The sequence below is a fragment of the Ornithorhynchus anatinus genome, chromosome 5 (genome assembly GCF_004115215.2).
Source record: "Ornithorhynchus anatinus isolate Pmale09 chromosome 5, mOrnAna1.pri.v4, whole genome shotgun sequence".
Classification (NCBI taxonomy): domain Eukaryota; kingdom Metazoa; phylum Chordata; class Mammalia; order Monotremata; family Ornithorhynchidae; genus Ornithorhynchus; species Ornithorhynchus anatinus.
In genome coordinates, this window is record NC_041732.1 from 55,148,513 (window position 1) to 55,173,835 (window position 25,323).

Consider the following 25,323-nt stretch of genomic DNA (forward strand, 5'->3'; position numbering starts at 1 on the left):
TGGTAGTGATGCCTGTCTACTTATTTTGTTTTGTTGGCTGTCTCTCCTTTCTAGACTGTGAGCCCATAGTTGGGTAGGGATTGTCTCTATCTGCTGCCAAATTGTACTTCCCAAACACTTAGTACAGTACTCTGCACACAGTAAATGCTGAATAAATGCAACTGATTGATTTAAAAATGATTCACCAAAATTAAGCCACTCTGAATTCAGATTTTCTTTACCTTAGAGGTGTCTGTGTGCATAATACTATGTGGGGTGGCTCAATAAATGCTATTAATGACGACAACAAACAATAATAATGCTTCAAGGGTACAAATCTCAATGCACAGATGATGCCAAAGAGAAAGAAGTAGGGGGAAAAGGTGCCTTGGTTTTAGAGAAGACCTCTTGGGGGAGATGTGATCTGAATAAGGATTTGAAGGTAAGGAGAGTAGTGGTTTGTTGCATATGAAGGGGAAGGGAGTTCCAGGTCAGAGGGAGAACGTGGTCATAGGGTTGGAGGCGAGATCAGGGAACACTGGGTAACTTTGGCATTATAGAGGAGTGAAGTGTGCGGATTGGGCTGTAGTAGGAAATCAGTGAGGTAAGGCAGAAGGGGGTGAGTAACGCTTTAAAACCAATGGTACAGAGTTTCTGTTTGATGCCGAGGTCGGTGGTGAGTAACCACTGGAGGTTGAGGAGTGGGGAGACATGGACTGAATGGCTTTTTATAAAAAATGATCTGGGCAGCAGAGTGAAGAATGGATTGGAGAATGGATGGAGACAGGAGGCAGGGAAGTCAGAAGGTTGATGCAGTAGTCAATATTAACAGTAAGAAAATTTTTTTAAAAAAAATCACATTTACCAATTCTACTCCAATTTTATAAACAAAGTAAAACTGTTAAAAATAGACTATTTCTTCCAAAATTCTGACAAATCCATGTCCGTTTCTACTGAACCTCTAGTCTATAAACCTCCTTATGGACAGAGATTAGCCATACCCACTCTTTTGTATTGTGCTCTCCCAAGTGCTTAGTTCAATATTCTCCTCACAGTAAGTGTTCAATAAATATCACTGATTATTGTTAAAGACAGCAACAGGCTACCTATGTTGACAGTATATACACTCTCTTTGACCCTCCCTACTTCAAATCTGCCCTCAAATTCCTTTCAGAGATTAAATTGGCATGCCAGGACATTGTCCAAGGTTTAGTAGGTATTGCAATGGCATTTATTAAGCGCTTACTTTGTGCACAGCGTTATAGTAACAGCTGGAAAAAAATATGCAGGTGAAAATTAGATACGGTCCCTCAAGGAGCTCACAATCCAAGAATAACAGTGGAGAGACAGGCTAGGCAACAGATGCATAAGGAAAAATGAAACAACACAAACACAAAAACAATTTAGGCAAGCATCCAAATATTTTGAACACTTCAGTTACACGGATCTAATGATAATACAGTCTCTTTTTTATGGTATTCCTTAAGTATTTACTATGGGCCAGGCACTGTACTAAGCATTGGGGTGGATACAAGCAAATCAAGTTGGACGCATGAGATGTACATCACCTTGATTCTATTTATTGCTATTGTTTTAATGAGATGTACATCCCCTTGATTCTACTTATTGCTATTGCTTTTGTTTGTCCGTCTCCCCCCATTAGACTGTAAGCCTGTCAATGGGCAGGGCCTGTCTCTATCTGTGCCGATTTGTACATACCAAGCGCTTAGTTCAGTGCTCTGCACATAGTAAGCACTCAATAAATACTATTGAATGAATGAGTGAATGAACGTGGGGCTCACAGTCTTACTCCCCATTTTACAGATGAGGTAACTGAGGCCCAGAGAAATGAAGTGACTTGCCCGAGGTCACTAGCAGACTAGTTGTGGAGCTGACTCCCAGGCCGATGCTCCATCCACTACAGCATGGGTGGTCTTTGTCCGGGTGTGCCAGCTCCAGGCAGAAACCAACGCTAGAAGCCAGATCTCCTGATTCCCACAACAGCTACACTTTGAATGAATGGAAATGAAAAGGGTAAGAACATTAAAGGAAGGAAGAATAGTTGTGGAGAAACTGGGTTTTGAATTGCTTTCCCCAAAAGGTTCACCTTTGTTATTGGCCACAATCGTAATAGAGAATACAATAGTCATTGTTTAGTACCCACCGTACAACTTTACTTTTTCAAATTTAATTTTGCAGTTACACCAGAAATGTATGAGTCCCTTATCTTATTTACCAAGGTTCTCTTCAGGGTGAGAGGGTAAGGACAAAGAGCAGCTGGCATCTCAGCTTTGGGAGCACTAGACGTGGGCTGGTTGAGACCAGTGAAACTGCTCCTTCAACCACAGTATTTGGTCTTGCCCTTATCTTTGTAAGGGTTTTTTAGTTTTATTTCTTTTTATTGTTTTCCCCTTCCTTTTGTGTTTTTTGTCACTCCCTTTACTCCCTGGTTGTGAGCCCTCTGATGGCCAAAGGCCAGGTCTAACTTTCATCTTTATTCTTTTTCTGCAGTGCTTAGAACACTAGTAAGTACTTTCTGTCATTACTACTGTTCCCACAAAGCTCAGTTGCTTATTTGTTTTATGGTATTTGTTAAGTACCTACTATGTGTCCGATACTCTAAGCCCTAGGGTACTACGAGACAACTGGGGGCTCTCAGTCTTAAGCAGGAGGGAGAACAGGTATTGAATCCCCATTTTACAGTTGAGGAAACTGAGGCAGAGGAGTCAAATGACTTGCCCAAGGTCACCCAGCAAGCATACTGGCAAAGCAATTGGCAGAGCTGGGATTAGAACCCAGGTTCTCTGATTCCCAGGTCTGCGCTTTTTCCATTGGTCTACACTGTTTCTCAATGAAGCACAAATACCTGAAATGCCATCACAAAATCAAATATTTCCAATTGGGGGGAACTATTCTGCTTAAAATGCTCCTCTGGTTTCCCTGCTCCTCCTGCCTTGTATTTGTGTCCTGTTGCTGCCTCCCTATTCAGGAGCTACTCCACCCCCATTAGCTTCCACTCATTCTCTTACTTCTCCTCCACTTTGCACTTTTTAAGAAAGGACAGGATTTAAAAGACAATAGGCTCAAGGGTTGATGGTCAGATCTGTTATCTCTAGGGGCACAAACCCAATTTACTAACTGCAACTAATCATCAGAGATGCTTAAGGGGGATTTTTTGAATTGTTTGGGGTTTTCTGCTTATCTTCGGGTGGTGTCCCTTGGAGACTCCCAAGATAGGGCACTAATAGATTCCATGGCCTACAGAGAAATATTGATGAGGCTGTGCAAAAAATGGTTACTTTTAGTATTTATTAAATGATTACTTTGGGGCAAAATACTGACAAACAGTACACTATTGATTCAAATACATATCATTGTCCTATTACATTTATTTTGTTTATTGTTTCAACTGCTCTCACCCTCCCCCACCGTGTTATTAAGATTGAAATTTCAAATAAAGTTGACTTGATTTTTAATAGGGCAGGGAATCTGTGTTTATTGTTACATTGTACTCTGCCAAGCACTCAGTATACAGTAAACTAAATAAATACAACTGACAGACTAGTGATTTTTTTACCCCACCTGTGCTGTTATTTGAGAAGCATCCACCTCACTTTTAACAAACCCTATACGGTTTTCTCATAAGTATAAAATAGCCAGCATTTTTATTTTCAAAAGATGTTAAACACCGTATTTGCTTATGTGCAAAGTTTTCATTCCTACACCATATTGGTATTATATTACCCACTGAATTACTAATTCAACTACAAAACTAAATTTTGGTTTATGGAAGATAATTTGTTATGAAATTACCTAAATTTAGAGTAATGCATGTGTAGTTAAAGTCAAATAGCATGTAAAAAAGACTAACAGATTTACATTACAGCCTTATAAAGATATAGTACAAATTCTACCTGAAAGGGCACTGTATTTGATTCCAGTTAAGAGACAGAAACAAAGTTGTGCATTTGAAAAATAGCCTGTCTTCCTAAGGAGTACATAACTGCTTTGCTAAAACAAGGATGATGAACCACCAACTTATACTGTAGTTAAATTAGTAGAAATATTGCTGTGATGATGATGGTATTTGTTAAGTGCTTACTATGTGTCAGGCACTGTACTAGGCGCTGAGGTGGATACAAGTAAATCGAGTTGGACACAGTCCCTGTTCCATGTGGTGCTCACAGTCTCAACCCCCATTTTAAAGATAACTGAAGCCCAGAGAAATGAAATGACTTGCCCAAGGTCACATAGCAGACAAGGGGTCGAGCTGGGATTAAAACTCATGACCTTCTGACTCCCAGGCCTAGGCTCTAGCCAATATGCCACGCTGCTTCTCATTATTAGGGTCTTTATTAACTGCTAGCTATGAGTCGAGCACTGCTCTAAGCAATAGGGCAGATACCAGTTAACCAGGTCAGACACAGTCTCTGTCCCACATGGGGCTCACAGTCTGAGAACAGGCACTGAATCCCCATTTTATAGCTGAGGAAACTAAGGCAGAGAAAAGTGAAAGGACTTGTCCAAGGCCACATGGCAGGCAGGTGGGAGAATCAGGATTAGACCCCAGGTCCTCTAACTCCCAGGTCTATGCTTTTTCCATTAGACCATGCTGCTTCTCAATAATAGTTGGGATCTTATTAATAGTGTGTGGATTGCCCAGAAGGGAAATCCAGAAATTACCATAAATCAACCCAAAAATATTGCCAAACTCCAACATAAACCCAGAACCCAAACTCCAATGGCACAGTTCCATAATTACAATAGCATTTGGGGTTGGGAGGTGGGGAGTGTGTTGGGAATTGCAGTCAACATTTTCCCCAGTACCTTATCAGGATTTCGATATTTTAAAAGTTTCAAGGGTAAAGGAATTTACTGCTTAAGATCTGGACATCACTAAGCAGGTCATTTGATTATGACAAGTCTAAAGCAAGGGTTTGCTGCTTGGAAGAAACACATTCTGCAATTTGAGAAAAATGCCCTTTAATTGGGCGATAAAGCAATACTAGTTTCTGCAAAGAATCCAGTCAGTCACTGTGGGAAGTTTTTCAAGTCAGATCTCTTTTAATGATTTCTTGATAAGGCTGGTCTTCAAAGCTCACAAATTACAACAAAACAAAGGATTATACACCTGAGAAACAAAACGTAACTACTGGTTGGTTCCTCCTGGTGATGAAAATTTTTCTGGAAAAGGAACCTGTTATTAACCACGTATTTATTATACAAGATAACGTGTTAAAAGTAAAGAGCTGGGAAATCCGGTCTTGGTGTAAGCCAAACTGTACATTAACCACCAAAACCCATTTCCAGTTAGGCACACAATAAAGTAGAAGAATTAATATAACATTTAATGGGCTGATCCCACAATCAACCTAGACCCAATTTTTGCAATAAGACCAAAGTAGGATAGTTGTGAATGAAGCACACAAACATTAAATCAGCCTCACTGCCCCCAAATTCAAATTAATTGGTATAGTTCAGTGTACTAGGGGCTACCAGATTTTAGAAAAAAAAAACAATGGTATTATACTGACTGCTTACTGTGTGCAGAGTTTACGTCTAGAGGGGAGAATCCTTTCCCTTTCCCCAGGATCCTTTCCCCAGGTTTGCAATCTAAGAGTATCTCAAAAAGATGGAGAGGTCTCTGCCATAAATCCATCTGGGGTATCATAGACGGCTTGAAAATTTGTCTGAATGTCATTCGAAGCCACTTAATTTCAACAAATGTCCGAACATTCACCATAACGTAGCAGCGTAGCCTACTGGACAGTGCAGGGGTCTGGGAGTCAGAAGGGTCTGGGTTCAACATTCCAGCTCCACCATTTACCTGGTATGTGACCTTGGGCAAGTCACTTTATTTCTCTATGCCTCAGTTACTTCACCTGGAAAATGGGGATTAAGGCTGTGAGCCCTACGCAGGGCAGGGACTGTGTCCAGTCTGATTAACTTGTAACCACCCGAGTGCTTAGTACAGTTCCTGGTTACATAGAAGGCACTTAAATGTCATAAACTCACCCACCTCCCCACAAAAAAAAAAAACTTCAACAGTTAACATATGTGAACTGGCATTTTACACACTTACTTAAACTAAGAACGAAAGTTGCTTCCAGTAAAAATATTTACCTGGGGGACAACATCTAAGACAAAAGAATCAAAACATAATCGGACCATCTGTGCATCAAAACCAAATTTAAATTAAGGTCTTCAGAGGAAGGGTTTTTGAGAAAACAAGTGAATTGGCACCAAAGGTGTTGGTCAATATTAGAAAAAAAAGTTACTCCAGGGTCTCACTGAAACCATTACAAATAAAGACTCAGAAATCTCTTCAAAGAGCATTGATGAGGGAAAGGGCAGAAAGGAGAGGAAAGAGTTGCGAAGTGAATGAGTGGGTGGGTGGGTGTGTGTTGTGGGGAGGAGGGGAATTCTAGGGTTAAAGCATGGGCCTGGAAGTCAGAAGGACCTGGGTTCTAATCCCAGCTCTGCCACATCTGCTGGGTGACCCTGGGCAAGTCACTTCACTTCTCTTTGCCTCCATTATCTCATCTGTAAAATGGAGAACATAATAATGATGGTATTTGCTAAGCGCTCTGTGAGACCCACATGGGACAGGGACTGTGTCCAATATGATTAACTGTATCGCTCTCAGCACTTAGCACAGTGCTTGTCACATTAGTAAGTGCTTAACAAGTACCATAATTTTTTTTATTATTATTATTAGGGGAAGAAGATCCTGGGCTCCAGCCTCTATGAGGCTCTGCTGATACCATGACCAAGCCCAAGCAAACCAATGGTAGAATTTAGGTTTCAACTGGCCAAACCAGAAATGGTTCAAGAGTTACTTTGGGAAGAGAGCTTCTGCACGCAGCCACTTCTCCAACAACTGGCCTGAACCTTCCCACCTCCAACCTACTTGCCCCTTTTTTCCCCAAATCACTAAACTCCCTAAAATCAAAACACAAAGTGAAAGAAACAGCAGCTTTCCGCTTTCAACAAGCACTGAAGACATACCTAACTTACTAGCATCTTGTAAACACTGAATTCAGTAGGCACTAAACAGGCCTGGGGAGTAAGCACAGCAATTCTGGCCTTTACTCTCATTCTGCCCGAGAGACTGGAATGCCACTAAAATGTGGGAAGGACTCATAGAAAAGGTACAATTCCAAACATCAGGAACTCCCCATGACTCACAAAGCCTTTAAACAAAGGATTTGGAGGCCCTCCATTTGCTTTCTCGCTCACCCGGAGTCCAGCTGTGAGGGAAGTAACAGTGACCAAAGGAAGGCCAGTGAAACAACATATGGTCTGAGGAAGAATGATGCTACTTGGAAGTAAATTAGAACCCCAGACGGGCCAGCAGGAGAGCAGCAAGCTGGGTAAACCGCCACTATGGTTCTTTCTTCAACTTTTTTTTAAAATGGAATTTGTTAAATGTTTACTATGTGTGAGGCACTGTTCTAAGCGCTGGGGTAGGTGTGGACTGTGTCCCTCAGGTTGGACACAGTCCATATCCCACATGGGGCACACACTCTTAATTCTCGTTTTACATATGAGGTAACTGAGGCCCAGAAGTGAAGTTACTTGCCCAAGGTCACACAGCAGTGGCGGAGGTGGGATTAGAACCCGGGTCCTTCGGACTTTGAGGTCTGTGCTCTATCCACTAGGCCATGTTTTCATGTTTTTCCTCTGGCTTAGCCCAGGAATGGAAGTCTACCACGGAATGTGAAATTCCATACACACAAAAGGCACTGGTGCCATATACTTTAATTTGATTTCCCTTTCTCTTTTTCAGCAACAGGTTATTCCATTACTTGAACCCCTTCAAATTGTCACTACTTCATTCAAAGGTGAGACTCTAACTCAACAATATTGTATAAACTGGACTTGGGCAACAGAGGGGGTAGTAAGCAGGGTAAAGCCATTACTCTGTCCTCATTATTAGGTCAAGCTGTCTCTGAATGAAAAAGGCCCAGAAGAAGCATGCTGCTGATTTTTCATGTCCATGGTGCACAAAGGTGTAAGAGATGATCAACTGTGACACAAACCCGTGAATACAAGTTCTCTCACTGGACGGTCTCCGACAATCTCTTCGAACCAGCCAACTCTATATCAATCAGTGGAATTTACTGAGCACTTACTGTGTGCACAGTACTGTAGTCAGCCCTTGGGAGAATAAAATAGAGTTGGTAGGCATGCTTTTGGTCCATAACAAGCTTATGTCTAGAGGGGGAGGCAGACATCAACATAACTAATTCGCACATAAGTGCTGGGGGGCTCAAGATGGAGTGAATACCAAGTGCCCAAGTAAATACCAAGTGCCCAAGTACGCAGATCCCAGCATAGAGACAATGCACAAGGGACAATGCAAAACCCAAATTAGCTCTAGCATTTTTCAGGATGGCAGAATGATTTGTGGGTTAAGAAATTAATTGTTGCTTAAAGTTATGAGCTCCCTATGATGTGGACATAAAGAGAAGACCTGAAAAATTTATCCCTGGCTACACAAATCAAGTGGCAGAACCTGAATTATGCCCTAAGTGTCACGAATGGGTGCCTAGAGTTTCATCTGACAGGTTCCTTTATCATCACTAAATTCCCCAGATCTTATTGTTTATACAATCTTTTTTCTCCCGGTTCTTTACCTTAGAATTCCAGGCTTCTGGAGTCATTTCCCTAATCACTGAATCCCAGGAAGGCTCTCCAGAGTATCTCTGGAATCTTGGAGATCACCAGTTTTTACTTCTCTTGCAAACCCATTCTCATTCCTGCTTAGTGCATTTGTGAGAGACTGGGGGCTGGTTGCGCTGGGTTCCAAAACAAAAAGGGTTGGGAAGCACTTCCTAAAAATTCTTAGAAAGCTCATATTTCATAGAATGCATTAACAGTGGCTGAACCAAACCATGTACTGTATTCAAAAAAAGGCCCCCTATAGCAAAACTCAACACAATACATTCAGGCTCTTAAGAGATGTATTTACTATTTCAGTAGTTCACAAACATCCACTTATTTTGCTAATATAAAGAGAAATTAAAATAAGTTTAGTTGCACTATGAAGATATTTAAATCACAAATTATGTTATTACTAAGGAGAAGACTGTCTAAAGGCAGCTATCGATCATGAACTCAAACAGCACTGTTTCTTGTCATCTGATCTAGTGGTTATTTTGGAAAACTCAAACTATGGCTCTTGGCAGTGTTTATGGAAAACTGAACACTTCTTTCCCTATGGGAACCTCGATCTTTCTGGATGCACTGTTATCTTCTCCTATGGGGAATTTTTATCTTGCTCTGAGACTTAGACTACAAAGAAATAGTGGCAAAGTAAGGTGTGGAGTGCCCCCTAATCCAGAGGCCCTGCTAACTGCAAAAGCATTAGCACAGGTAGTAACAGTATGTATTATGTACTTACTGTGTGCAGAACACTGTACTAAGCATTGGGAGATAATATACACCAGGAAGGAGCGTGGCCCAGGACAGAGAGAAGGCGTAAGAGTCAGAAGGACCCGGATTCTAATCCTGACTCCAAGACTTGTCTGCTGTGGACCTTGGGCAAGCCACTTCACTTTTCTGGGCCTCAGTTACCTCATCTGTAAAATGGGGATTAAGACTGTGAGCCCCATGCAGTACAGGGACTGTGTCCAACCTGATTAATTTGTATCTACTCCAGGGCTTAGTATAGTGCCTGGCACATAGTAAATGCTTAATAAATACCATTTTTTAAAAAATACACAGGTGGGAATTGGATACAGTTCCTATTCCTCAGGGGGCTCGCATCCTAAAAGTTTTAGTGGGGAGAAGGGATTGGAGACAGACACATCAAGGGTGACAAATCATTACAACACAAATACAAAAAAAATGGGCTCAGTCTCATCAGGGATGGAGAGCATGGGCCTGGTGGAAAGAACAGCCAACAGAAACTGGCTTCATACCATTACTCATTCTCAAAGGGAAAACCTCCCCTACAAAATCTGCTACAACCACAAGATTCCTAGATTTAAGTCTGAAGACCCTAATCACGTATGTACTCATTAAATTTTCCCCACCTCCTTACAACACAAATACAAAAAAAATGGGCTCAGTCTCATCAGGGATGGAGAGCATGGGCCTGGTGGAAAGAACAGCCAACAGAAACTGGCTTCATACCATTACTCATTCTCAAAGGAAAACCTCCCCTACAAAATCTGCTACAACCACAAGATTCCTAGATTTAAGTCTGAAGACCCTAATCACATATGTACTCATTAAATTTTCCCCACCTCCTTTAGATTCCATTCTATAGTTGAGTGAACATTTCCTTGGGAAAGCATGTTTAATCAATCAATGGTATTTACTGAATGCTTACTATGTGTAGAGCACAACAATTGGAAGAGCACAATACAACAGAGTTGGTACGCACAATCTCTGTCTACAAGGACCATACAGTTTAGAGCAGCTGTACAGAATACAATCCTTACTTCTGTTTTCTAAAATTCACTAATAATAATGTTGGTATTTGTTAAGCGCTTACTATGTGCTGAGCACTGTTCTAAGCGCTGGGGTAGATACAGGGTAATCAGGTTGTCCCCCATGGGGCTCACAGTCTTCATCCCCATTTTACAGATGAGGTCACTGAGGCACCGAGAAGTTAAGTGACTTGCCCAAAATCACACAGCTGACAGGTGGCAGATCCGGGATTAGAACCCATTACCTTTGACTCCTAAGCCCGTGATCTTTCCACTGAGCCACAATGCTTCTCTACACTACACTACATACACTACACTACATAAACACTAGATTGTAAGCTCCTTGAGGGTAGGGATCATATCTACAAACTCATTTATTTTGGTATTTTTTAAGCGCTTACTCTGTGCCAAGCACTGTTCTAAGCACTGGGGTAAGCAGGCAGTCCCTTGAGAGGCTCAGTCTTAATCCCCATTTTATAGATGAGGTAACTGAAGCCCAGAAAAGTGAAGTGGCTTGCCCATGGTCCACAGCAGACAGGTGGCAGAGCTGGGATTAGAACCCACAACCTCTGACTCCCAAACCTGTGCTCTTTCCACTTAGCCATGCTGCTTTTTACTTGTACTCAACTGCAACTCTATTGTACTCTCCCAAGCACTTAGTAGTCAATTGTATTTATTGAGCTTTTACTGTATGCACAGCACTGTACTAAGCACTTGGGAGAGTACAATATAACAATAAATTAGACACATTCCCTGTCCACAATGAGCTTACATTAGGTGTTCTATAAATATCACTGATTTATTAAACATTTACCAAAAGCTACAAAAGACATCTAGTGGATTAGAGACTTAAGTTAGAAAGTGTCTTGTCAGTTCAACCTTCACGACATCACTAAAATTCGCCATTTTCCACTCTGTCCAAACTGCTACTATGCTGATCCAACCATTTATCCCATCCTGCCTTGACTCCATCAGCCTCCTTGCTATCCTCTCTGCCTCCTGTCTCTCCCCATTTAAATACCACAATTATTATTATATTTAAGTGCTTACTATATGTCAAGCACTCTGAGTGCTGGATTATTATTAATGATAATAATAATTAAATACTATGTGCCAAGAACTGTATTAAGCAGATACTAAATCACCAGATCCCACATTGGGCTCAAAGTCTAATCAGGAAGGAGAATAAGTATTGAACCTCCATTTACCTTATGAGGAAACTGAGGCACAGAGAAGAGAAGCGACTTGTCCAAGGCCATACAGCAGGCAAGTGGTAGAGCCAGGATTAAAAACCAGATTCTCTGATTCTCGGGCCCATGCTCTCTCCACTAAACCCCACTGCTTCTCTAAACAGATAGAACCAACAATTTTCCATTCCACCTTCAAAACATTATGATAGGACTTAAAGAATGTCCTTACCTCAGGAAATGTACGTAAAATATATATTCAATAGAGTCCATTTTTTACATACTCACTAATCCGGTCAATCAAGCTCCTTGTGGGCGAAGAACATGTTCACCAAATTGGTTGTTCCGTACTCTCCCAAGTGCTTAGTGCAATGCTCTGCTCAGTGAGCAATCAATAAATACCACTGGTTTATTAATTGACTTACAGCTTGATCCTGCTGACTTCTCCAAAGGACTCGACACAGTTTTACCTTTAAAAAAGAGTGCCCTCCTCCCTAACAGTAAACTTGACTTACAAAGAGGCTGTGAAATTTAGTAGAACAGACTTGTGACTGAAAACAAGGAGGTGGAGATTCAGGAGAGAAGAGTGAGAGCAAATGAGGACAGATGAACTGTGTGCTTCAACTGTGTACAGTCAGTTCTCCTAGAACAGGTTTTCACATATCTGACTGGATACAACTCAACTCGGTACCAAAAGAAACAGTGTATCGGAATGCAAGACTTTTTTTAAAAAAACAACAACAACACAGGGTTTAGTCAGGAATGTAACTCCCATGTTGTAGAAAGACTGACTATATATTCATTTTCAAACATGTCCCTATTGACAGTGTAAATAGGGAACAGTACAAAAATTTGCATGTCATTCTTGTGTGGAACTTTATTAGTCTTCTCAACCCAATTTGATTTTACCACAACAGAGATGCAAAAAAGAGAAATGTATTTATATTAATGTTCATCTCTCCCTCAAGACTGTAAAGCTCAATGTAGGCAGGGAATGTGTCTACCAAATCTGTGGTATTGTACTCTTCCACACACCAGGACAGTGCTCTGTACACACTATGTGTTCAATAAATACCACTAATGATGATGAAATAGCAAAAAGAAAAACCTCCAAGGGCTGCCCATCCACCTCCATCCCAAACAGAAATTACTTAACATGAGCTTTTATGGCAGACTGCAAGCTCGTCGTGGGCAAGGAACACGCCCTGGTAGGCAGGCAGCTGTCTACCAATTCTAATATTGCACTCTCTCAAATGCATAGTACAGTGTTCCGCAAACAGTAAGCACTCAATACGACTGATTAGCTCGCCCGGTTCTGCCTGACGGAGCTGATCTACTACCGCCCAACCAGCACACTTTGCTCCTTTCACACCAACCTTCTCACTGTACCTTGATCTCATCTATCTCGCCACTGACTCCTTGCCCACATCCTCCCTCTGGCCAAGAATACCCTCCTCCTTCATATCCAGAAGATCACAATTCTCCCCACCTTCAATACCCTACTAAAAAATCATATCTTCTCCAAGAGGCCTTCCCTGACTACATCCTCATTTCCCCTACCTGCCCTCCTCTATGAGTTACCACAGCAGCACTTAAGTATATATTTTTATAAAATATTACTTCTATCGGTAATTTATTTTTTGGTATTTATTGAACACACAGTGTGTACAGAGCACTGTCCTGGTGTGTGGAAGAGTACAATACAGATTTGGTAAACACATTCCCTGCCTACATCGAGCTTACAGTCTTGAGGGGGAAATGGACATTAATATAAATACATTTCTTTTTTTGCATCTCTAATGTGGTAAAATCAAATTGACTTGTGGAAAGGAGTACTGTAAGCTATGAAGACTGTAAACTCCGTACTTTTTTCATCCTACTTAGCCTCCCGGGACTTATGTACACATCCATAATTTACTTTAATGTCCGTCTCCCCCTCTTTTAAACTCATTGTAAGAAGGGAACATGTCCAGCAAATCTATAAAATTGTACTCTCCCAAGTGCTTAGTAGAGTGCTCTGCACAGAGTAAATGCTCAATAAAGACTGTGTGACTGTGGGCAAGTCACTTAACCTCTCTGTGCCTCAGTTATTTCATCTGTAAAATGGGAATTAACTGTGAGCCTCACGTGGGACAATCTGATTACCATGTATCTACCCCAGTGCTTAGAACAGTGCTCTGCACATAGTAAGCACTTAACAAATACCAACAAAATAGAGACAACTGATTGATTTTGGGCAGGGATCATAACCACCCAACTCTACTGCATTATATTCTCCCAAGCACTTAATACAGTTATCTGCACAGAGTAAGGGCTCAATAAATACCAATGATTGATTGGTTAATTAATTTGCAGTGAGGTTTTCATAACAAATAAATTGTGGTATTTGTTAAGCGCTTACTATGTGCGAAGCACTCTTCTAAGCGCTGGGGGATACAGGGTGAACATGTTGTCCCACGTGGGGCTCACAGTTTTTTAATCCCCATTTGACAGATGAGGTAACTGAGGCACAGAGAAGTTAAGTGACTTGCCCAAGGTCACACAGCTGACTAGCGCCAGAGCCAGGATTAGAACCCGTGACCTCAAATAGAAGAGCTGGCTCAAACCTGAATCACTCTGAGAGAACTGTGCCTGGCTTTGTGGTTTTTTTAAAAACCTACCAATTTAATTGACCTAAATCAGCACTAAAATTAATAACACTACACTGTGAAGCAGCATGGCCTAGGGGAAAGAGCCCAGGCCTGGGAGTCAGAGGACCTGGGTCCTAATTCCAGCTCCACAATTTGGCTGCTGTGTGACCTTGGGAAAGTCACTTGACTTCTCTGTGCCTGTTTCCTCAACTGTAAATTGAGATTCAATACCTGCTCTCCCTCTTAGACCATAAGCCCACGTGGGACAGGGACCATGTCTGACCTAACGGGTCTCTACCCCAGCGCTTCCAACAGTGCTTGACACAGACTAAGCATTTAACAAATACCATAATTACAATTATTATTATGAAGCTTAGGGGAAAAAAAAAGTTTGCTACTTCCCAACTTTTTTCAAGCTAGTGGATCCTCTGGAAAAGGGTGCCTGCAAATGCCCTCTGAAAAGTAGAAAAGTTCAAAGAGCACTTGTAATCACCTACAACTTGGCACTAATCACACAAAGCCTCCAATGGTTGTGGTGAAACAGAAAATGGTGTTTGTGGGGGAAGTAACCGGCACATGTTTTAACACTGAATAATATTTTCTATGAGAATTTGCAAAGTGTGTTGGAGAAAAAAAAGCATACGCAGGTGCTTAGACATTCTGGGGATCAATATATTCATGTTCCTGAATGAAATAATGAAGCTTCTTTAAAGCACTCAATCCCTTACTTTTTTCATTCCATCTGGCCGGAAAAAAAGAGAACCCTTTCACCTCTTTTTGGCACTGTCATAGCTGCATCCATGTTTGTAGTTTCTGCTTCTTTGAGAAACAAAGTGCCAAGGAAGGGAATCATGACTTCCTTTGGGGAGAGAGTTATTTCTGCAGCAAAACTCCTTTATTCATTTTTAAGAAGCAGAAATTATACTTATTTGGGGGAGAATTAGCTGCCAGTCTGTTAAATCAAAGAAAAAGTGAAGAGGCTAGAGTCAGATGAACCCTTTTTCTCCAGACCCCACTCCCATCTTGCTCTCCTGTTCTCCATCAGGGAAAAAAAAGAGGGAGGGTCTTTTTTCCTGAACTGGGTATTAACAAGGCAGTGATTAGTTCAAAATTGCCTTTTATAGAGTGAGGGGAAGAAGGAGGCAGAATCCCAGCAACTTCTCCTTCTTTTCCAGTAATGATGACTCCATCTCAGAAAAAGTCTTGCTTCCCCCCACAAAACACATCAGAATTTGTTAAGATTCCAAATGACAGTTTCCAATTTTTGGAAGCTGAAAAGTCAATAAGCAGCCTGGCCTAGCAGAAAGAGTCTGGCCTGGGAGTCAGAGGATCTGGGTTCTAATCTCCATTCTGCCACATGCCTGCTGTGTGACCGTGGGCAAGTCATTTAACTTCTGTGCCTCAGTTCCCCCATCTGTAAAACAGCAGTTCAATACCCGTTCCCCTCCTCGCCAACAGACTATGTGTCATACACGGGATGGGGACTTTATCCAACTTAATTATCTTGTATTCGTGCCAGGTCTTACAAGAGGAAGACCTTAAATATTTTTATTTTTTAATTATTGCTTGTGCCAGGGCTAGCCTGGTCACTTCAAAGTCTACTTTCAGCTCATAGATGGCTGATTGAACAAGGGAAGGGCAGTTACTAGCACCCAGCAGCACTGGGGAAAAAGGACATCAGTTCACTGCCCCTATCCTTCCCCAGGCCCAGCCCAGAACAGAGTATTCCACCGCACCAGGAGAGCTAAATTGCACAGCCAAGAGCCACAGAGACCAACCCTAATCTTCCCCCTCTGCTCACCCTATTGGGCAGCTAGCCAACTGATCCTGAGTTCCAGGGCTCACCCCGCCCTGGGCTACTGCTGTGAGTCAGATGGCTTGAGGCCAACTCAGCTGATCAGAGGAAAAGGGCTCGGCTGCTGTGGTTGGGAGCAGCCCGAAGAATTTGGTGAACAACTCTGATTAAGGACGCTTGGCTACATCTGTTCTATACTGGTCGGGGCAAATTATTACGACTAATAACACAAACATTTCTAATGATGACAGTGACTGCCGTGCCAATTCTGGCATTTTCCTCTTTCAAGTGTTACCGTACAAGAGTTCCGGTAACTTTAGAACATAGTTGCCCAAGAGCTTTGTACATGAAAGCAGGCGCTAGCCTCCACGTTGAACTCTAAAAATACCTTAAGCCTTGAATTTTCATATGCTGAACACATCCTAGATTAGAGATTGAGTTTTCTTTAGAGAAAACTTTTCTTTTTAAAGAATGGAAAACGAGTAGAGATACTGTACTGTCTGGAGGCTCAAAACACAAGGAAGATAAAGTCAGCCTAGTAAGCCAAATAAATGATTTTATTTAAAAGCAAGGGTTACATTTTTTTCTTAAAATACCACCAATCATTTTAAATCCTCGAATAAACAATAGCTATTTTAGAAGAAAGAGTGGGTGTTCTGACAGCAACACCTCCCTCTTTACAAGCACTACTGGCATTTTTGATATTCAATTATGCATTAATGGCAGCAGTTATCCCCAGATGATGTGCTAATCAAACAGGACTTGTTCGATGTTTGCTAATATAGTTCTAACAGTGTCCCATCCATCAGCAGAAGTTGACCTTTTCTCACCTCCTAGAATGGGCACTAGAGTTATCCTTTCCGGTGTGAATTAGAAGAGCACTTGAAAATGTCCAAAAGAAAAAAAAGTCACGAGAATATGATGATCTTAATAAGACTAATTCAGTCACCAATATAATGTGAACAACAACTTTTTATTTAACACTTAGGTAATTTTTAGTATGTCTCCTTGAGGAGAGGGATTATGTATAGTCACTCTACACTCTCCCAAGCACTTAGTACAGTGTTCTGCATGGAATAAAAGATCAACAAATATCACTAACTTAAGTAGCTTTTTCCTTCCCCTTTTTTTCCTAAATTGAGCAAGTTAGCATCACTTGGTGAACATTTATCAGTCGACTCACACTTCCCAGGAACTCTATTTTAATAAAATTCTTGCCAGTCGCCTCAACCGGCTCATGGGTCACAACCCCAGGCCCTCAAGAAGCAGAGTTCTATGAGAACATTTAGTACTTACTTCATTGTCATTATTTTCACTGAACCTTTTGTTTCAACTACAAGATCCTGGGTCAAATTTAGCAATACTTTTCTCAGACTGGATTGTAAAACGGGCTCAGTTCTCGTATTCTACCATTTCAGAAAAGGCTAGGCCTCGAGACGACTTTCATTCTTTCGTATTTACTGAGCACTTACTACGTGCAAAGCACTGTACTAGGCGCTTACGTCTTGCCTCTTCTACAGCTTCCCCACAATTATTAAGAATTGATTTGCTGAAGAACATGTTGGTAATAAAGCACCGAACTAATCTAGAAAGAAGCAATTTGAAACCTGTCCAATCTATCATAAATAAATGAAGAGCTCTAGGTCCAAAGTATCAAAAGTCCTGTTTGTTCTGCATGCCGCTTGCTTGCTTTGGAAATACAGGAACGGTTCGAGTGACTTTTGGAAGAATTTATAACCCTAAGCCCTCATTTCCCCTGTCACCCTCCCTTCTGCATTGCCCGCACATTTGGATCTGTACCCTTTAATCATTTGAATTCACATCAGCCTCAGCCTCTCAGCACTTAGTGACAAATCCCTACAGTTTCCTATTTCCCCTAATCTGGTCCTTATAACAAACTGCAAAAAAAGAAACAGTAACATTATGAATCTTGTTTTTCCTCAGAGAAGAGTTGGAATGGAAACAGACATGGAAATGGTCACCTGAGCACCAGATTTAAGGAATGCTTTATGAGATAGGCAAACTGGCAAGATTAGCCACAGAATATTTATTAATATTTAATGAACAGAATTCAGAATCCCTGCATATTTTCAGTGCGCTTTGCGGTTGACGATTCTTAAAAGTTGGCTAAGCAGGGATGAGCTCCTCAGGAAGGCAACCTTATATGGACCCAATGAAATATACAATGAGATATTCAACTTTCCAGGGTTAAAGTTCCAAAATTTTATCAGCAGTTAATTTTTAAGCCATTTACTCATTCTTACGCAACATTCTCTACCGGCTGTATTACATTCCCCCCAAGTGTTTAGTACAGTGCCTTGCCTACTGTAGGCACTCAAATACTATTCATTAACAACAGCCCTGTGTACAAGAGGAAAACCTTGCAAGCTGAAATGTTTTATGAAGGAATCTACCTTAACTATTCATTCTTCCATTCAATCGTATTTATTGAGTGCTTACTGTGTGCACAGCACTGTACTAAGCGCTTGGGAAAGTACAATACAGCAATAGAGACAACCCCTGCCTACAATGAGCTCACGGGGGGGGGGGGGGGGGGGGAAACGGACGACAGCCATCAATACAAGTAAACTGACATCAATATAAATAAATGGGAAAGCTGTGTGGCCTAGCGGATAAAGCATGGGCCTAAAGGTCGGGGGCCCTGCAATCTAATCCCTGCTGTGCGATACTGAGCAAGTGATAACCTCTCTGGTCTCAATTTTCTCATCTGAAAAATGGGGATTTGATCTCTCTTTCCCTCCGTGTGGGACAGGGGCTGTGTCCGACCCAACAAACTTGCATCTACCCCAGAGTTCAGAACAGTGGTTGACACTAAGTGCTTCGCAGATACAAAAAAAAAAACAATACCAAAAAACCATTAGTGCATCTGGATCATTAACCAGCGACAGCTCCGAAAGGACTGATTTGTGAGCTACTGAAATTGTTTCAATTCAGCACTTTTGGCATTGGTGTGGGCCCTTTGAAGTGACTCCTGGTGCACTTAATTTAAACCCTAGCAACTTCGGGCTCCCTGTCTTTCCTAATCTGGCTCCTTAAGGAAAGGCAGGTTGGAAAAATCCTAGACTGCAGTCCAGTCAATCACACGGACGTTGTGATGAAAGTGTTCGGTGGGCGGGTTTTAGAGGTGGGACTAGTAGTAAGTAACTTCAAAAAGTGCTGGTCGTGGCTACAACCTCAGAGTCCCTGCTCTACTGCATTCATGCTTCAGGTTATGTGCATTTAAAGATCCACACTGCTCCAGAAAAATACACGCTTGTCCCAGGCAGTTATAGCCAGTGTGATAACTCACATGTCTTTTTTTACTCTTTAGCACCAAAATAGTTTTAAAGCTATTCTGAGTTTGCATTTTGTTGTCCCCACCTCCTACTTAGGAAGAGAATTACAGAGCAACTGGAAACCATGGCCAGAGCATTGTTTTCAGCCTGGGGGGGTGGGGAGAAGTATTTCTGTAATCTTTTTCCTGTGAGCCAAACAGGAAACTGTAGAGCACACTGCCTAAATCTTCTACGTCATTACTGCGAGGAAAAAGGTTTGGAAATTGACGGCTGACTTTGTGATTACTTTCTGACGGTGAGGAGGGCAGACAAATGAAGATTAGGTCAAACTTAAAAAATAAGTTTAAAAATGTTTTTATTTAATCTTGCGAGAGCCAATGTGAAAATTAAGATGCTTAAAAATAAAACTTTCAACCTATATTTAAGTATTTGTATATTAGAGAATAGTCTTAATACAACAAATATCCTGGTTTCCTTTACGATTCTGAGTTGATGATCTTAGTTGAATCCTTTTTTCAATCTTTTCTACACTGCAATTTGAACTCTGGGGCTTTATTATCCCATGATTATAATTAGCCCATCGACAACATTTATTGAACACCTGTGGGCAAAGCACTCTGCCAGATTCTTGGGTGGCACAGAAGCAACAGACATAATGGATGATACATTAGTTGAAAAGAGAGCGTAGCTATAAACAAACACTGGTAGATGGATAAATGCAATCACTTGGATCATAAAACAAGCCCCATCCTAAAGAAAGTATCCATCCATTAATATTCATTACAACTTGAGCTGTGCTTGATTTAAATCTCTTACCAAAAGCGGAATTATTAAAAAATTTGACAGTTTCTGCAACATTAATAGTAGTGATCCACTTTTTTTGTGCAACTTTCAGAAGGGCCTACACCTTGAGAAGCGTTGCCTAATTTTCTACATTTCTGAAAGGAATCCTTAACGCTATTTCTACTACTATTCACCATTGAAAAAGTAAGGCTGTCCCCTCCCCAAAAAAGGACTAAAGAATGACAAACAGAAAAACTGTAGATAAGCAGGAAGGTTCCCGGGAGTCTCCCTTTGCACGGGGAAAAGAAAGAGCACCTCCAAGTGCTAAAACAATCTCCTTCGAAGGGGAAGAAAAAAACTAGGACAGAAAGGGAAGTTTTCTGAAAGCAAGAAAATTTTTAGTGAAGCTCATTTGATTTCATAAATGGCTAAATCGTTTAAATTTGCAAACATTCAATAATTCAGCTAAGACTCAATTAAGTGATTTCATCTGCATTTTCAAAGAACAGCTGTAATCAAAATTAGTTTAGGAGAAATATTTTACTACAAATTAGATACAAAATAAATAATAATGCTACTTGTGAAGTGCTTACAGTGTGCCAAGCACTGTACTAAGCGCTGGGGTACACAAAAATAATCTGGTCAGACACAGTCCCTGTCCCACGTGGGACCCTCAGTCTAAGTACGCTATCCATGTTGTATGGTATTTTCGAAAGGCAGAATTTTAATTCACTTTTAAAACTATACTGCCCTCATAAATTTGGAATCAAATCACATCTCAACGTGACAACTTGAACACAGTAGGACAATGTACTATGTATGCAAATTAAAGGCTCCTGATGAAACCGGCTAGAATTTCTACGGTATTCATTAGCAATTTATAACTGAAACTACTTATAAACATGATCCAATTATTTCCTTTATTCTTTCCCCTCATTCCTTCTTACTCATCAACTGCCAAGTGCCACTCACATTCTTTCTCTGTCCTTCTCTGACACACACTCACTCACTCACTGTGAGTGGGTAATAGGGAAGTAAAAGCAATTCCTTCCCTAGGGTGGAAGCACAACATAGTAGTATGACTGGAAATGATAATAATGGAGCTCATAAATGACATGGACTTTTGTTATTTCCTTCTGCAAGTACACATACAAGAGCAATTTGACTGTGGCTGGTTTCTGCTTCAGGCCTTCCAACCGAGCAGAGATTAAATTTTTCACAAAGAGTAGCAGATATGTTTATTTCACTTTTTTAGAGAATCTACTGACCTCGAAAAGTGTTACGACATTACAATTCAAAACTGCAGGTCGTGGTAGGCTCCTGCCCGGTCTAGAGACAGACTTTCAAAGCTGGGAATATGTCACGAACTCATTTCAACAAAGGGGACGGAGGAAGAAAAACCCACTGCTTCAACGTGTGTTTTGTTTTTTTAACAACTAACTCAATAATGGGGCCCAGACTGAGTTCTGCTACAGCAAGTGAAAATGCACGGGAAACATCTTTTAAGTGAGCTTAAATTGTAAACTTGTGTTTAAAGCCAGTGAGAAAAAAGGGGGCAGTATAATCCAGCAATTTGTAAACTGCGCTCAATGATCCAACAACAGGGTAAAAAACTGGCAGAAAGGTACTAATCTTTACACTACATTTAAACTTCTGCGCTGTGCTCTATTCTCCCCCAATTTTCAAGTAAGGCCAGATGAGGGTGTTTGAGGATCGGATAAGTCAAGGCGTATCACCTTTACATTCTAAATTTACAGCTCTTTTGTCCTACAAGCTCCCAACTACCTGAACTTTGACACCCTGTCAACGAAGGGGAAAAGACCATAGAAGGGTGATCTAAATTCCCACCTTTAAGGGCGATACCGAAAACACACAATCTACACATGCAATGGGGGGGGGGGGGGGGCGGCCCGGTATTCAGGGTTGGCTCTCCCCCACAAGAAGGAGTGGGTGCACGGGCCTGGGAGTCAGAAAGGTCATGGGTTCTAATCCCACCTCCGCCCTCGTCTGTGGGACCTCGGGCAAGTCCCTTCACTTCTCTCCTCGGTTCCCTCATCTGTAAAATGGGGATGGAGACTGTGAGCCCCACGTGGGACGAGGACTGTGTCCACCCTGATTTAGTTGTATCCACCCCGGCGCTTAGTACAAGGCCTGGCACTTAGTAAGCGCTCAACAAACACCACTACTATCATCAGAGGAGGGAGAAGGAATCGGGCGGCTCGCAGTTTCCACATCTTATCGCTCAGGAGTGTTGGTGAGCACATTCCACGCTGAGTGACATCAGCTCGAAACTGCATAGTTTCACTCGGGCGCAAACAATCTTTTTCCCCAAGCGGAGCTGCTACTCCAAAAGCTACACAAACACAACATTCCTGAGAATTTAGGGAGCCCGTTTCGGAAGGCAAAGCAGCCCACGGGCGGGTTTGGGCGAGGAAACCGAGGAGGGTTTCCTGAGGTCCATGCACCTGTCCCTCGCCCGCCCTGGGGGTCCGCGGCGACCCCGGCCCGTCCTGCTGCTCGCCCCTGCCCGGGACGTGTCCTCCCGAGTTGATGATGATCATTAATTACCACAGTGCTCTGCACATAGTAAGCGCTTAACAAATCCCAACATTATTATTATTAATCGTATTTACTGAGCGCTTCCTGTGTGCAAAGCACTGTATTAAGCGCTTGGGATTGGACGGTGGAACATCAAACTGTACTAGGCGCTTAGGAGAGGACGGTAGGACATCAAAATGTACTAAGCGCCTGGGCCAGCCAACACATTCCCTCTCCCCCGAGCGAGCTCACATAGATTTCCCCCCCGCAGGGGTGCCTTAACCTGTTTTGTTCGTTGACGATGGGACATCAGACTGTACTGAGCGCTTGGTTGAGGACGATGGGACATCCTACTGAGCGCTTGGGCGAGGATGGGCCAGCCGACACATCTCCTGCCCCCCAACGAGCTCACAGACATCCCTCGGGGGTTGCCTTGCCTGTTTGTTGTAGAGGAAGGGACAGCAAACTGTACTAAGCGCCTGGAAGAGGACGATGGGACATCAAACTGTACTGAGCGCCTGGGCGAGGATGGGCCAGCCGACACATTCCCTGTCCCCCAACGAGCTCACACACATCCCCCAGGGGTTGCCTTGCCTGTTTGTTGCAAAGGAAGAGGTAGCAAACTGTACTAAGCGCCTGGGAGAAGACGATGGGACATCAAACTGTATTGAGCGCCTAGGAGAGGACGATGGGACATCAAACTGTACTGAACGCCTGGGAAAGGATGGGCCAGCCTACTCATTCCCTGCCCCCCAACGAGCTCACACACATCCCCCGGCGCCTGCCTTGCCTGTTTGTTGCTAACGATGGGACAGCAAACTGTACTAAGCGCCTGGGAGCGGACGATGGGACATCACACTGTACTGAACGCCTGGGAAAGGATGGGCCAGCCGACACATTCCCTGCCCCGCAACGAGCTCACAAAGCTCCCCGGCGCCTGCCTTCCCTGTTGTGTAGTTGTATTGTCCTCTCCCGGGCCCTAAGTACAGTGAGCGCTCAGTAAGTAGGACCGGCTGGGTGGAGCGCTGGGGTCAGAGGTCAAGGCGGGGCCCTCACCTGGTCCAACAGGTGGGAGGCTAACCCCCCCAAAATCAGGGAAACCCCTGGTGGGGCCATGGCGCCACCCGACCGAGGAGGGAAGGGCTTCCCCTTCCCCGGGTCCCCGATCCCCCGGCGGAGACGCCTACCTTGACGGCGGCGGCGGGCCTGGCAGACATTTTGTCTCTCTCCAGCGCCGAGCGAGGCTCCTCGGACCGGCCGCCCGCCCGCTCCTCACAACGCTGCCCTAATCAACATGTCCCGGGAGGCCGGACAGCCCGGCCCGGCCCGGCCGCGGAGGGGGAGGAGACAGGGCGGGCCCGGCCCAGGGGGAGGGGATTGGCCCGCCGTCTCAGCCAGGGAGGAGGCGGGCCCTCAGGGCGGCCATGATGGGCAGGGACCACCACAACCACGGCTACTCCCCTTCTTGGCCTCCCCCTCCCAGCCCGTCAGCCCGTTGTTGGGCCGGGAGGGTGTCTCTGTGTTATTGTACTTTCCAAGCGCTCAGTCCAGTACTCTGCACCCAGTATTGCTCAATAAATACGACTGAATGAATGAACTCCCGCCTCCTGGCCCTGAGGAGACGGCGCCATGGCGGGCCGTTCCCGGGGGCTCATCAGGCCCAGTCCCTCAAGGCCGCACTCCCTCGGTTCACTCTCCCGCCCTGACCACCACCACCAGCAATATCCCCGGACCCGGGAGGGGTTGGGGGGCTGGGGTCGTGGAAATAATTCACTAGGATTGGGGGCTTTTCGGGGGGCCGGAGGAGACGTGACGCGGGCCACCGGCCCATGGCCAAGGGCCACTGCCAACCGCTCTGAGCAGGCCCCGAGCCAAGCCTGTTCTCGAGTCGGGATTGTCTCTCTGGTGCCAAATTGTACTTTTCAAGCACATAGTACAGTGCTCCGCACACAGTAAGCACTCAATAAATATGACAATGAATGAACTCCCACCTCCTGGCCCTGAGAGCCGGCGCCATGGTGGGCTGTTCCTGGGGGCTCACTAGGCACAGTCCCTCAAGGCCGCACTCCCTAGGTTCACTCTCCTGCCATGACCATCACCTCCAGCAATATCCCCGGACCCAGGAGGGGTTGGGGGGCTGGGGTCGTGGAAATAATTCATTATTCATTCAATTAATTCAATAGTATTTATTGAGCGCTTACTATGTGCAGAGCACTGTACTAAGCGCTTGGGATGAACAAGTCGGCAACAGATAGAGACAGTCCCTGCCGTTTGACGGGCTTACGGTCTAATCGGGGGAGACGGACAGACAAGAACGATGGCACTAAACAGCGTCAAGGGGAAGAACATCTCGTAAAAACAATGGCAACTAAATAGAATCGAGGCGATGTACAATTCATTAACAAAATAAATAGGGTAACGAAAATATATACAGTTGAGCGGATGAGTACAGTGCTGTGGGGATGGGAAGGGAGAGGTGGAGGAGCAGAGGGAAAAGGGGAAAATGAGGCTTTAGCTGCGGAGAGGTAAAGGGGGGATGGCAGAGGGAGTAGAGGGGGAAGAGGAGCTCAGTCTGGGAACGCCTCTTGGAGGAGGTGATTTTTAAGTAAGGTTTTGAAGAGGGAAAGAGAATCAGTTTGGCGGAGGTGAGGAGGGAGGGCGTTCCGGGACCGCGGG

At 43.4% G+C, this 25,323-nt stretch overlaps 1 protein-coding gene across 8 annotated transcripts in view; it reads right to left on the reverse strand.

Annotated features, from left to right (window-relative positions):
* Positions 1-25,323, reverse strand: part of TJP1 (tight junction protein 1) — a 250,808-nt gene that overhangs the window by 92,129 nt on the left and 133,356 nt on the right. The window contains exon 1 of one of the 8 annotated variants that reach the window (XM_029064654.2): positions 23,835-23,949. The exons of 6 other annotated variants lie outside the window; for them this stretch is intronic. In XM_029064654.2, the coding sequence (XP_028920487.1) occupies positions 23,835-23,864 (30 nt within the window). In that variant the 5' untranslated portion in view covers positions 23,865-23,949. Of the gene's footprint in view, positions 1-22,930; positions 22,987-23,834; positions 23,950-25,323 lie in introns of those variants that run through there. One more of the 8 variants, XM_029064655.1, reaches the window with a different exon arrangement.